Source organism: Nestor notabilis, unplaced genomic scaffold (assembly GCF_000696875.1).
Source record: "Nestor notabilis isolate BGI_N333 unplaced genomic scaffold, ASM69687v1 scaffold12094, whole genome shotgun sequence".
Lineage (NCBI taxonomy): Eukaryota > Metazoa > Chordata > Aves > Psittaciformes > Psittacidae > Nestor > Nestor notabilis.
The window spans coordinates 15,480-29,730 of record NW_009925200.1 but is presented as its reverse complement, the minus strand read 5'-3'; the positions used below and the strand labels follow the sequence as shown (position 1 = coordinate 29,730).

The 14,251-nt window shown below is 36.8% G+C and overlaps 1 protein-coding gene across 1 annotated transcript; it reads left to right on the top strand.

Annotated features, from left to right (window-relative positions):
* The first annotated feature begins 904 nt into the window (after nucleotides 1–904).
* PPWD1 (peptidylprolyl isomerase domain and WD repeat containing 1) lies at nucleotides 905–13,903 on the top strand. Its single transcript, XM_010012940.1, has 10 exons — nucleotides 905–1,003; nucleotides 1,506–1,606; nucleotides 3,415–3,535; nucleotides 6,095–6,542; nucleotides 7,108–7,298; nucleotides 7,775–7,964; nucleotides 9,305–9,486; nucleotides 11,957–12,038; nucleotides 12,604–12,786; nucleotides 13,759–13,903. The coding sequence occupies exons 1-10, from the start codon at nucleotides 948–950 to the stop codon at nucleotides 13,900–13,902; spliced, it is 1,698 nt and encodes a 565-aa protein (XP_010011242.1). The 5' UTR covers nucleotides 905–947; the 3' UTR covers nucleotide 13,903.
* Nucleotides 13,904–14,251: the final 348 nt, after the last annotated feature.

Here is a 14,251-nt window from a genome sequence, read left to right as displayed (position 1 = left end):
GGGGATGCCCCGCGCCCCGGGTGGATGTGGGGAACCCGTGGTCTGAAGCCGTGTCTCGTACGTAAAACGACCGGGCTGTGGAGGTGCTGGCCGGAGACGCTGTATTCGTTCTCTGGAGCACACCCTCAGGCTTAGAGTTCCTGCTTACAGCGCCTGCATTGGTGAAGCTGTGCTGCTGTCAGCCGTGAGGTTAACTGTTTTCTGGATCACTGCCCTAAGCTGAGGGAGTAGGAGAAGCCTAGGTATTGATGTGCCCGGCAATCCACAGCTCTCTGGGTATCGCTGTAAAGTAAATTTGAGTTTAACAGTGTTAACCCTGCTGGTCCAGCAACAGATGCCACTGTGCAGGTATTAATGGTTAGAATGTAAAAATCAGAGTCAAAAGCAGCAAATGAGACCATTTTAGGTGGGCCAGTTAAACAAATAGGTAGGTGCTGTGGCTTAGAATTTAATCTACGGTACCTCTGTGGGATCTTGAATCTCTTAAAAACCACAGGGATACATTTGGGTTTGGAAAAAATGAGGTGTGGATGGCCATCTGTCAGTAACTTAAAAATTGTTGTATTCTATGATACTTTATTCTATGATATTCTGTGACACTGGATTTTTCTTTTTTTTTTTTTTTTTTTTTTTTAGTATATATTCGATCAGCCAAGATAGTAGTTGCTTTAAATGGGGGTGTCTGTTTGGGTTAAAGCAGAGTTTTAGTACCTTTAGTCTACCAAGTATCTGTAAGTTCAAGTACAAAGCGACAGTGTAAACCCCTTTTATTATGGTTGCACAAACTAGCATATTCTTGATTAAGATGGGAGTAAGCAGTTCAAGGTGAAAAAGTGGAGAAGAGAAGCTAGATATACCTTTATGAAAAAAAATCTTGATTTTTCTTTTTATTCTGTTTAGTTCTTGAATTTGAACATGTTTATCTTGAAAATCTGCCATGTGCTTCAATGTATGAACGCAGCTACATGCACAGAGATGTCATTACACATGTAGCATGTACTAAGTAAGTAGTCCTTTTTTTTCCCACCGTATCTCATTGTCATAGTTGTATTTTTGTATGTTAGGAAGTTTTCATTGTAGAATTTTAATAATGGAAAATTACTGTGTCCAGAGGGGCTATTTTAAGGGTTTCTTTTAAAACTTAAGTTCAAAAGAAAGGGCTTACTGAAAAGCAAGATAAAAATTGAGTAAATAGACTAAAAGGGGCTCTTAAAATCCTTATTGCAATGTCCAGTATATACAGAAATAAGAGTAACCTGCATCTGAACAAAACATGATTCAGCAGAACTGCATGGATTGAGGAGATAGTTTTCTTCCCTTTTATGTATATACGCATGTACACACACACACACACATTAGTAAATAGTAACTACTGTGAAACCAGATGGAAACTAGGAGTAAAATTTACATAGTCAAAAAGGATAGTATTATATATTTATTCAGTTCAGATTGTTGACTTTTCAGAGATCAGTAATTTTGGTTGTTATTTTATTTTGTAATTGTAGGACAGATTTTATTATAACAGCCAGTCATGATGGACATGTGAAATTCTGGAAAAAAATAGAAGAAGGGATTGAGTTTGTTAAACACTTCCGGAGTCATCTGGGTGAGAAGTTGCCTTTTATTCTCTAAAGGACCTTACTTTTCCCCCTGCCTTCCTTTTAGTATGAAGAGGAGTGCAAATAAAGAGACGAAGAGTTCTGGGATTCATTTATTGCAGTCAGTGATTAGATGTATTTACCTGTCTTCATCCATTCCCCTCCCCTGTTACATTTTGGTCCCAAACTTCAGGAGGGATAGGGTGAGAATAAAATATGCGGGACTTCTCCTGCATAGATCCCATATACCCTTTGCATTGCCTTGTGACCTGTCTGTGGGAATTTCTAAGGCACAAGTGGACAGGGTACATACGGAATTCATGAAACACAGAGAAGTTTAAAAGTATGTTGCTTTAAGTAAGACTGCCTTCATTCTGTTGTGGTTTAAGCCCAGCCAGTAACTTGGAACCACGCAGCTGCTCACTCACTCTGTCCCTTCTTTGTCCCCTCTCTCCCGGAGGGATGGGGAGGGGAATCAGAAGAATATAACTCCCACGGGTTGACATAAGAGCAGTCCAGTAACTAAGGTATATATATAATACAAAACCACTATTGCTACCACCAATAACAATAATGATAAGGGAAATAACAAGGGGAGAGGACACAACCGCTCACCACCCGCTGACTGATACCCAGTCCGACCCAAGCAGCGATCTGGGCCTTCCTGGTAACTCCCCCCAGTTTATATACTGGGCATGACATGCTGTGGTATGGAATAGCCCTTTGGCCAGTTTGGGTCAGGTGTCCTGCCTCTGCTTCCTCCTGGCTTCCCCTCCTCCCTGGCAGAGCATGAGACTGAGAAAGTCCTTGGTCAGAGTAAACATGACTTAGCAACAACTAAAAACACCAGTGTTATCAGCGTTGTTCCCAGACTGAAAGTCAAAAACACAGCCCTGCACCAGCTCTAAGAAGGGAAAAAATGACTGCTGTAGCTGAACCCAGGACAATTCCTTATTTTTTATGTGTTTTTTTGTTATTAATGGTTATTTTCAAGTAGAATTATAGCAACTGTAGAGTAAATTCTCCATCATTGTCATGAACATCAGCTGACTTGCAACTAAGCATTAATAATTTTCATCCAATTTTCTGAGTTAGTAAGTACACATATCTTTTCTGTAATATGCTAAGCATTAGATAACCTGGGCAGAAAATGAGATTATCTTTGCTATTAGAAATGACGATATGCCTGATGGAAAATAAAACAGTTACAGTAAGAAAAAATATCTACTAATAGGTCGTGAAAGTACCGTTTCTTTTTAGAGTTATAAAAAATTGTTATTATAGGTTCTTGATCTTAACTGTTATCTTCTCATTGCATACAGAAACAAAATGTGAGAACAAAGTTTACCAAGCAGAAATAAGTATTGTGTAAAACTTATGGAAGGTTCAGTTGCAGAGTGATTTAAAGTATTAAGTGTGTAATAGTCAATAAAGTTCTGCTGCTTTTTGTCTTTTGAGAGATGCAAGCTGAAGAAAACATAATTTTGTTTTCAATTTTTTAAAAGTAACATCTTCGGTGAAAATACTTGCCATTATAAGCTTTCAATTGTGTATATGATTAGTCGTTCATTATCATGTATCTGATTCTAAACATTGATAGGATACAGTGTGTTGTGGTTTTGGGGCTTGGGGTTTCTTTTTGGTATGTTTGCTTGTTTTTTTAATTGTTAAAATCAAGTAGTGTATTTGATCAAAAAAAGGTGGAGAAACAGCTGTGAAACAGGTTTAAACCCCTGGAGGTGTTTTTTCCTGTGGAATATTGAAATGAAGAATGTTCCTTTCCTATGCGTTAATAGTACGTTAACTTTTTTAATAGGTGTTATTGAGAGCATTGCTGTTAGTTCGGAGGGGGCATTATTCTGTTCAGTTGGAGATGACAAAGCAATGAAGGTGTTTGATGTGGTCAACTTTGATATGATCAACATGCTGAAACTTACGTAAGTGACTTAGTTCTTGAAAATGTTTGATTGAGATTATAAATGGGAGTTATTTTGCCAAGAGGTAAGTCAGTAATTTGGGGGGGGTGGGGAGGCGTCGAGTTTGTTTCCTCCAGTGAGAAGAAGCTGAGTGAGTTACATTATCCAAAATGCATCCAATGGCTGGAGACTGCTTGACTGAATAGAAAAATTTGACTTTGTCTGCAACAGTACATGAGTGGAGTAGGTCTATGCCTTTCCTCAGTGTCAAATGCAAAGATGTAGTGCTTCTCAAAAATATTTAGCTAAGCATTTTTTTTCCTTCTGTTTGGCACTGAACTTAAATATTATAACTGACTGATAGTTCCGGTACAGAAGGGATTTGCCCTGTATGTATTGTGTTATTTGTTATCATAGGGGTAGAAATTTCCTCCTTCTGTTAGAAAGAATGTTACTGTTTTCATTTGTCTTGCTGTTACGGAATTTCTGTAGTTACCCATTATGTTGTTAAAGAATCTGGGGAAAACAGGAATGGATGTTATTGGAATTATAATACTACCAGAGGAAAAAAAGCTCCATAATGTTAACAGGGGTACGTTTGGAGGGTTGGAGGATCAATGAATGATAAGAACGGTAGAACTGCTGATTTTTCCACAAGCCTTATAAAATTGGAAAACTTATTCCTCATAGTATACTATTTGTTGGTTAATTATGAAATTGAACAGAAGTATTAACTCGAGGCAGGGGGAAAGCTTTTCAGAATGCCAGTATGAAAGTTTATGTTACCTGTTTTGCTGGTTATAGATTTAGTATCATGCTCCAGATAGTGTACCTAGCCTATAGAAATTGATTCCCTTTTGTCTGTCTGCTGTGGAAAAATTTCAGTTAGCGTTAGTCTTTTGGTTTTGCTGGTCTTTTCTACTTAGCAGCCCTGTACAAAATTGGTAAAATTGAATTTAACTTAAAGAAAAATGTAATTTGATGTTACAGTAAAAGGTGTTTTTTTTCTGTTTAAGAATTCAGGGAAAACTGAGGTAGAATTTAAATGATTTTTGCTTCAGGGATACCCTGTGAATGCTGCCTATAACATTTTTCTGTAATATGTTCCCTGATTTTTCTTTAAACAGATATTTCTCAGCCTCAGTAAGCCAGACCCTTTTCTGCCCATATATTTTTTCCAGATGTAATTGGGTTTTACCTGAAGTGATGTCTTTAATGAAGAAGAGAACAGTATACAGCTGTAATACAAGCATTAATGTTTGTTGCTCTGTCTTCTGCATTATTCTTAATATTGAGCAGATAGTTTCTGTTGACTTGCTTGAGAATTTTTTTCATGGCTGTTTGCTCAGGTTTGCAGTGGTTAACGTAAAATCCTAAGTTTTCTGTGGTCTTTTCTGCTCATGTTAACTTGCATTGCCTGCTTTAATAGGTATTTGCTGGTATTCTGCAGGGTTGATTGGCTTTGTCTCAAATACTTCAGATCCCTTTGGTTCTAACTGATCTATACAGTGTGACTATCAGCAAATTCCCATGCTTTATGCTTCCACCAGTGATTTGGACAAAGGCAGTTATATCTGCAGGAACTTTGGGTAATGAGGCATCATATTTATTTATTTATGTATTTGTTAAATCCTATTCTTTCTAGTGAACCTGAGACAAAGTTCTGATTATGTTTCTCTTTACAAGACTCTTTAACCAGACAGGCACTGAAAATCCAAATTATTAGTGTCTGTCATTTGTTAGTCCTTCAGTATCTGTTTTGATTTATGAAAGGATACGAAATACAAGTTCCCTGTAAAGACTGTGTCAATTTCTTTGTGGTCTTTCATTTAGTTTCTGAGTTCTGGTTCTCAAAATCTTTGCTTACAGACTTTTTAAAAAAAACCAGACATAACCTACATCATTGACTGTATCTTTGGTTTGTTTTATTTGTAGAGTATGTTTTTGCTAGTAGCTAATGAGTTCCTCCTTAAATGCATTCAGAATGCTTATTGAATATAGGGCGATTGGCTTAATTCTACTTACACAGCTTTTTAGTTTTGGTTGTTTGGGGTTTTTTTGGCAAGATCTAGTTGAACTGTTCTGTAAGTGCATGGCAAAGGTGCATGGCAGCTTTGAATGCATACAGAACGCATGGCAGATTGCATGACATGTGCTTACATGTCTTCATTTCCACTCAAGATTACACTTAACAGTAGCAAGAGAAATGCTATTAAGTCATAGAAGTTGAGTACTAGTCATTAATGCCATTTGTGCTATTTAGCTGAATTTCCATCCTTATTCTTCTTTTATACCTACCTTCTACCTTCACGTTCTGTCACATAGTCTTTATAAAATGAAATGGGAGCAGCAGCAATTGGCTGAGCCATCCACTGAATTGTATTGCTTGGAAAAGCTTCGTTATAACACTTGGATTTTGGGAAGACAAATATTAGCAAGACTAGTAGATACAGTTCAAAATTTGCTTCTGATTATTTGATTTCAAGTTTATAGCGTAAATGGATTCTTATCTAAATAATAACATTCCTTATTTGTTTTATTTTGTTTTGCATTGTTTTCTCCTTCCACTCTTCATTGCAGCTACCACCCTGGCCAATGTGAATGGGTATATTGCCCTGGAGATGCCATATCTTCTGTTGCAACATCTGAGAAGAGCACAGGAAAAATATTCATATATGATGGACGAGGAAATAACCAGCCACTTCATGTTTTTGATAAACTCCATACATCCTCTCTTACTCAGATACGGTTGAACCCTGTCTACAAAGTAGTGGTGTCTTCTGACAAATCTGGAATGATCGAGTACTGGACTGGTACTCCTCACGAATACGAATTTCCGAAGAATGTGAACTGGGAGTATAAAACAGATACTGATCTGTATGAATTTGCCAAATGCAAGGCTTACCCATCCAGTATAAGTTTTTCTCCTGATGGCAAGAAAATGGCCACTCTTGGGTCTGACAGAAAAGTTAGAATTTTCCGGTTTTTGACAGGGAAGCTCATGAGAGTCTTCGATGAATCTCTGAGTGTGAGTTTGGTTTTGCTTCTCTTCTTTTGGGGCGTTTTCTCTACTTGAATTTATTTACTAGCACATTCACCTAAGTTGTCTGTTTCTAAAGCTGAGCTTCTGTGCTGTATTTTTCTTGCAGAAAAGGTTTTCCATGTTCTCTTCCTTGCCTCTTTTATTGCTTTGCCCCAAAATTAATTCTCACTGGTTTATGCTAGTTTTGTAATGAAACTGAGCTGTTGATTTTCATCTGTGCTTTCATACTGCTAGATTACTTTTTCCTAGAAAGCAATTGGGGAAAATAACTGTTTCAGGTAACAACATAATAATTAATTTGTCTTCTTCTAAGAAATTTGTAAGGCAGCTACAGAGTTTTCTTTCTTTGCTTAAGCCTAGTACTACAATGTGCCTGTTGAGACATTAGAATAGAGCATTACTTGTATTTATGTTAATTCCTCAATTAAGCTTGGGTGGAGTCACTTGAATTCTGTGTTTTCTAAGGATGTGATCAGTGTTTTGCTGGATCAAAGGTTTAAAATACATTTACATAACAGTGTTGGGTTTTTTTCCCCTTTTTTCCCCATAGATGTTTACTGAACTTCAGCAGATGAGACAACAACTTCCAGACATGGAGTTTGGCCGACGAATGGCAGTTGAGCGTGAGCTAGAGAAAGTGGATGCAGTAAGATTAATTAATATAATTTTTGATGAAACTGGACACTTCGTTCTCTATGGAACAATGTTGGGCATTAAGGTCATAAATGTAGAGACTAACAGGTAAGCTCCAATGACACACTGAGATAAATGTTTTTGTTTCAAAGTCTATATTCAGTCAAACTTGATATGACTGTGCGCGTCTCCAGTTATTGTCTCTGTTTTATTTAGGCTTTTAACATTAGACTGTAGATAATATACTGCCATGCTTCATAACGAGTTGTTGCAGTTTAAAGCTTAGTAAAATGAACAGAAAACATGGCAAGCGTATTTATATTAAAAATGTATAATCAATTAATCTCTGGCTAAACGGATGTGGTAAGATTAAATATGGATCATGCCACTGGGATTATATCACATAAGGAGGCTGACTAGTAAATTAGGTAGCAAGTTGGAATAGAGAAGCATCATAAAAACAATCAGTAAAATATTTTGAGAGAGGTTTGGAATTTTGCTTTAAGTCTTGCAGTCAGAAAGGAGACCTTCTCTGACTGTGAGCAGCTAACAGTAGTTACATCTTTTACCATCTTGTACTTCAGGTGTATTCGTATCTTGGGAAAACAAGAGAACATCAGAATGATGCAACTAGCATTGTTCCAAGGAGTAGCAAAGAAACATCGTGCTGCAATCACTATAGAGATGAAGGCATCTGAAAATCCTGTGCTCCAGAATATCCAGGCAGATCCAACAGTAATCTGCACAGCTTTTAAAAAAAATAGGTTTTACATGGTGTGTGTGTTTTCTATTTAAATAACTCAATTCTTTTATTGATGTTTTCTCTGCGTTAGTTTATATTTTTCTGGTTGCACCTTTCCAGTGACTTTTGTCTTGAATATTTGCAAACACAACTTTTCCAGAGGAGTCCGTTCATATTGCAAGTATATTTAAGGATTTTTAGCTTGAACTAGCTATAAATTGACTAGAAACAGCTTTAATTTTTTTCATTATTGCTCAAGCAGTTAGATAAACCTGGATGGTTTTGGCAGTGTAAATTGCAGTTCTCCAAGAAAGTTACATGCTTTTGTTCTAGTTGAAAAAAAACCCAAGATCTGTGCTGATAAAGAAACAGTAATTAACTCTGTGTATAAAATAAGTAATAAAAAATAAAGCCAGAGCACCATCAAGACTTAGTAGCACAAAGGACATTATGAGCAACTAACAAAGACAGGAGTCATCTTTCTGATCACAGTTCAGATTTTAGGTGATAAGCAATGAATAAGCCAAGCAGACTGTTCCAGAGTAGTTATGGTTGATCTGGGATGTGATCACCATAGAGGTTAGAGATGGATGTCTGTTGTCTTTCTCTAAATGTGCTTGAATTTGATTGTGTTTTATGTTGGAGTAAGATAGCATACTTTCTAAAGCTTTGTGTGTTAATCTGTAGTATATAATTGAACATACTACTCTGATTTTACAAGTGAGGAAAAAATGTTAAGATAGCATCTGGAAACTAATTACTCAGAGAGAACGTGACTGCATGCAGGAAGATGTAGTGATTGTGACTTGATAATTAAGTCTACTACTAAATGAAGCAGCTGCTTGTGTACTTGTATATTTATGCTGTATTTTTCTGTACATATAACACATTCCTGAGATTTCTGCTGTTTTCCATAAAATTTTCTTTTTTTTCTGTAGTTTTTTATTCATGCAGTATCGGAGTAAGAGGATTTAGTGTGACTTTGTAGTGAAACTAAAAGTTTTGTGATGAAACTTGCCAGTTTGATTGAATATAATAGAACAACTTGATATTCTCCACTCTTTTTAAAGAAAAGATGCTGAACTACTGTGGGCTTTCTGGTGAAAAGGGGAGGACGTTTAAAGATAACAGATTAAAAAGAGTTACTTGGATTTGCATGTAGTTGTACTGGAATTTGAGATTCTGGAAATGCTGGTAATGCACAACACTGAAATGAAAGGATAGACTATGAATTCTCTTCTTACATTTCAAATATAGTTGGGTGTTTAGCAGGTTGAATAATTGCATTGATGTCTTGGGTGCAGAGCGCTGCTTAAGATAAGGGGAAAAAGAGAAAACCGAACAATTAACCTTCTGTTCTTTTGCTCTTAAGTTTACTAAACGTGAACCAGAAGATACAAAGAGTGCAGATTCTGACAGAGATGTGTTTAATGAGAAACCTTCTAAAGAAGAGGTCATGGCAGCCACTCAGGCAGAAGGTCCCAAAAGAGTTTCAGACAGTGCCATCATCCACACAAGCATGGGAGATATTCATGTCAAGCTTTTTCCTGTTGAGTATGTATTTGGTAATTTTTCTGTTATTTTGTTTTTTTCTTCCATGTTTTTTGGTGGCAGTATTCAAGACTTGCATTTGAAGCTAGGAGTAATTATTCCCCTTTTTCTACTCTCCTCATTTCCCAACAGTTTTTCAATACTTCAAGCTAGGCATGTGATGCTTGACAAATACAAATAAAGTAGGGTAAAAAATAAGTGTTTTGGTTTGGTTTTCTTTGTGTGTGTGTTTTTTAATTATTTTTGCCTTTATTATTAGTTAAGGGGGTTTATTTCTTTCCTAACTTTTGTTCTTTCTCTAAACCACATATGTGGATAGCTTATGATACCCTTCTGTGTAAGCTGTGTGTTACTGTAAGCCAGTGCTGTTCGATTCTGTCTTGGGAAAAAAAAAAAAGGTCATGTTGGCAGCAGCAGTAGATTTGGCAGGTCTGTGTAAGTCAGAGGAGTAATAGTTTGCAACTTCCAATCATGACCTACATTTTATGTTATTACAGCTCCTTCAAGAGCAACATAAAATCTATGCCAGCGTATAATGTTAGTGCAGTATATATCCAAAACCAGGCATATAATTAGATGAGTTTTATGCATGACAATTGCTAGAGTTGTCAGTATGCTTCTCCAAAAACAAATTCATGTTTTGTCATAAGCACAGGTAGGGTAACACCACCTCAATTCTACCCTGTAGGGCTGCTAGTCTTTTGCTCTTCTCTTCATGAATGTCTTCTCACATCAGGCCTTAGTTTCTGGAATTTGTAACTGCAGCATATAGTTGCAGTAATGATACAGCCCTTACCAGTGAATGACAGGCCAGGCTACATTGTTTCTGACCTTTTGTTTTGATTTTCATGCCAGTGTGCCACTGTATTTGCCTGCATAGTATTGTTAGGTATTTCACAGCAATTTTTGTATGTAATGTTATAAACACAGTATTACCAGGCTTAGTTATTGTTAGGTTTGTCCTTTCTTGTTCTAGTATTCCTCCCAGCTGAGCTTTGAATTTAATATCTCTATTAAGATGAATGTGATTAAAAATCTAAAGAAGAGCATACAGGATGTGGCTTTGTATGCCCTTTAAATCTTTGGCCATGTGCTTGTGGGATAAGTTGTGAATGGCTGTGTACTGCTCAGCAGAAACTGGGGCTATAATCTTGTCTGTTCCATCAATTATGCCACTGGTGTTTTGTTCATGAAATAGTTCATGTCACAGCTAGAGTAACTCTATAGCTATAGACCCAACTTGGCTGTTTTCTCATTTGCTGAGAAAGCGTGTGTGACTGTGTAAAACTGTCAGTGTAGATCTACCCTGGCTGCTAATCCATTTCATAAAACAAGTGGAATTGCTGTTGCAAAGAATTTTTATTCTGGAAGCAGATCTCTTGGAAGGAAAAGATCAAGTCACAAAAGTGAAGGGGTTGGTTGAGGTTTGTTTTTTTTTCCCTCCTCATTAGTCCAACACTAATATTCCACCTCTTCATCTTGCTTCCAATGTTTGCAAGTATCCTCCTCTGAAGCAGAAGAGACTCAAACGACTAAAAGTTCTATAATATTAGAAAATTGTATTTTTTGATTTCACTTTTTGTATGCAACACCGGACAACTTACATATATAACTTAATAGACTTACAAAGGTAAAAGAGTGAACAACTTTATGGATTCACTCCTTAATTGTTTTTGTAAATAAACTATGTAAGTAGAAAGCTGGGAAGGAACAACTCATAAGCAGTGCCTTGAATTAGACTTTGAGGAAACACGTACTGTTGTGGTTTAACCCCAGCCAGCAACTAAGCTCCACAGAGCTGCTCACTCCTCCCTGGTGGGAAGGAGGAGAAAATTGGAAGGGCGAAAGTGAGAAAACATGAGGGCTGAAATAAAGACAGTTCAATAGGTAAAACAAAAGCCACACACATGCAAGCAAAGCAGAACAAGGAATTCATGCACCACTGGCCATGGGCAGGCAGGTGTTCAGCCATCTGCAGGAGAGCAGGGCTCCATCACGTGTGATGTCACTTGTGAAAAAAAACAACACCAGCACTCTGGATGTCTCCCCCTTCCTTTTCACCCCATTTTATATGATGAGCATGATGCCATGTGGTGTGGAATATCCCTGTGGTCGGTTGGGGTCAGCTGTCCCAGCTACGTCTCTCTTGACTTCTTGTGCACACCCAGCCTACTTGCTGGTGGGGTGGCATCAAAAGCAGAAAAGGCCTTTGATCTGTTTAAGCACTGCTTAGCAATAGCTGAAGTATCACTCCTGTATAATCATGCAATTTTGAACTCGTTTTTTTTGCTTCAGGCTCTGGGTTTGAGGAGGTGGGAATTTGTTTCCTTATTTGATGAAAGTCCTTTCTTTCTACAGACTGCTAAAACAATGCACAGTATAAAAGAATCTTATGCTCAGCTGAAATCTTGATGGCCTTGCCACCTCAGTTTTATATTTACTGTAGCCTATATTTTCTGTTGCATGATTTTAGGTGCCCCAAAACAGTGGAAAACTTCTGTGTGCACAGCAGAAATGGTTATTACAATGGACACATATTTCACCGTATCATCAAGGTAACTTGTAAAAAGTTATATTTTTGTTGGTTTAGATAATGTACCTTTGTGGTCAGTCCCCTCTGTTCATTTCCCTTTGGCACAAAGGATTTCTGGAATGGCTTGAGTTACCTCTGAAGTCTTTATCACTCACTGAAGTTGTTTAATAGTTGTTTTGTAACTGGCAAGGTGGAAGTACAAAAATAGAGAGAAAATTCAGAAATCCTGCTTGAATTAAGACTTTGTTTCATGTCAGAGGCATTTCTTGTAAGGCTTCTTACGTCTGTTACACCAGAATCAAGCTGATTCATGTCTAAGGATGAATCAAGCTGAATCAAGCCTAAGTGTAAGGCGCAGGTTATCAGATTTTTGTTCCTTCAGAGGAACAGCGAGTAAGCTTGTTTTTTCACAAGTACTTTATTATCATGTCAGAAGCCCTGAATGCTTTGTCTCTTGTCCACAGCAATTTAACACTTAAGTTTTGTTGAAAGGTTTGAAGTAAGTTTGAAAACCAATGTCACCTGGTATAAACCACTTTCTTAATTTATTCTATGTGATAAGGTAATAATATTTCATTTGTATGCAGGGTTTCATGATTCAGACTGGTGACCCGACTGGTACAGGAATGGGAGGTGAAAGTATTTGGGGAGGAGAATTTGAAGATGAATTTCATTCGACTTTACGACATGACAGACCATACACACTCAGCATGGCTAATGCAGGACCAAATACCAATGGATCCCAGTTTTTTATAACAGTAGTGCCAACTGTAAGTAATATTAAAAGCTCAACTGAGCTCAACTAATGGAAAAAGTAACACACTAGTACTATCCAAATAGTACTTCCTTGTCATTTTGCAAATAAATGCTGCGCAGAATGTATACTATGTAGGCTTCACTGAAACAGTCCTTTTGCCTTTAATTTAGGTAAGGGCAATACCAAATTCTTCGTAAATCAGGCCTGTTTGCAATTCTGTACTACTAGAGTATTTAATAGAAAATTATGTAGATCTAGCTATTACTTAGATAGAAGTTTTTTGGTATGGTGCCAGGATGAGTCTCTAATATTGCCTAATTGTAGCTATAAAAGAAGCCAGTATTTAGACTTGAAGATTTCATTTGATCTGTGTAGTTTCAGTGCCAAAACCCAGAAATTTTGATATGTGATTCATACAGATACAAAACAAATCCTTAAAGGTAACACCTAAAGAAAACTGCATTCTTATAGCACTTATTTCAAAATCCTGTGTCTCTTTTTATAAAAAGCACCCATCTACCATAATTGAGGCTTATTAAGTTGTATCAGTGCCTATATGCACATTGCTAATTGGGCATACTCTGTGAACATGATTTTGAATTCAGTAGTATTCTGGACTGGCAGTTACAATTCAGCTGTGAAAATACCATGAAATAGACTATAGAGAACCAGGATTTCTCTGAACTGAGAATATACTTTAAACTAAACTATGAAATCCTACTGCATTGCTAGGGCTCCACCTCTGTAGTACTTTACAAAAACAATTGAAAAGGTGAGCTTAAATGCATATAAATATGTATTAGCTGCACTCTAGTATTTATTTACATGGTAATATTTACATGGTGTTAAGTTTCATAATCTGAACATACAATATCTATCTATGTACACTTATTGTAGGTCAGTCTCTTTCTGGTTTGGTACCTAACCAACATGCTTCATTCTGTTTTAATATGTTTTTTTTTCTCCTCTTGTGTCCTCAAAACAGCCATGGCTAGATAACAAGCACAGTGTGTTTGGACGGGTGACTAAAGGAATGGAAGTTGTTCAGAGAATCTCAAATGTAAAAGTGAATCCCAAAACTGACAAACCCTATGAGGATATCAGCATCATTAATATCACAGTGAAGTGAGACCCAAAAAAGGAACTAGAACAGAAGCATTTTTGGTAATTCCTAGATGTTATAGATGCCAGAACAGAGCAATCACTGGTTTTACTGTTTTTAATGTACCTAAAGTGCCCTAAATCTATTTCTGCTAATTTTGTATTTTAAAGTAAAAACATCTGCATGTTTCTTACAAAGTCTGCTGTTTTTCTTGCATCTCTTCTATGCAAAACCGAAGAATAAAAACCCACCTCAATAAAAACCATGCCTCATATTACTGTTTCTAAAATAGGATCAGGATATAGTTTGTAGTTTTTTCATGTTTATTTGCATCTTTCAAATCTAATTAATCCTTTTCACAGTATTGAAATCTTTG

Coding starts and splice junctions, on each gene's coding strand:
- PPWD1 (XM_010012940.1), top strand. CDS start 948: ATGTATGAACGCAGCTACATGCACAGAGATGTCATTACACATGTAGCA. Junction 1,004..1,505: donor ACACATGTAGCATGTACTAA/GTAAGTAGTCCT, acceptor TTGTAATTGTAG/GACAGATTTTATTATAACAG. Junction 1,607..3,414: donor ACACTTCCGGAGTCATCTGG/GTGAGAAGTTGC, acceptor CTTTTTTAATAG/GTGTTATTGAGAGCATTGCT.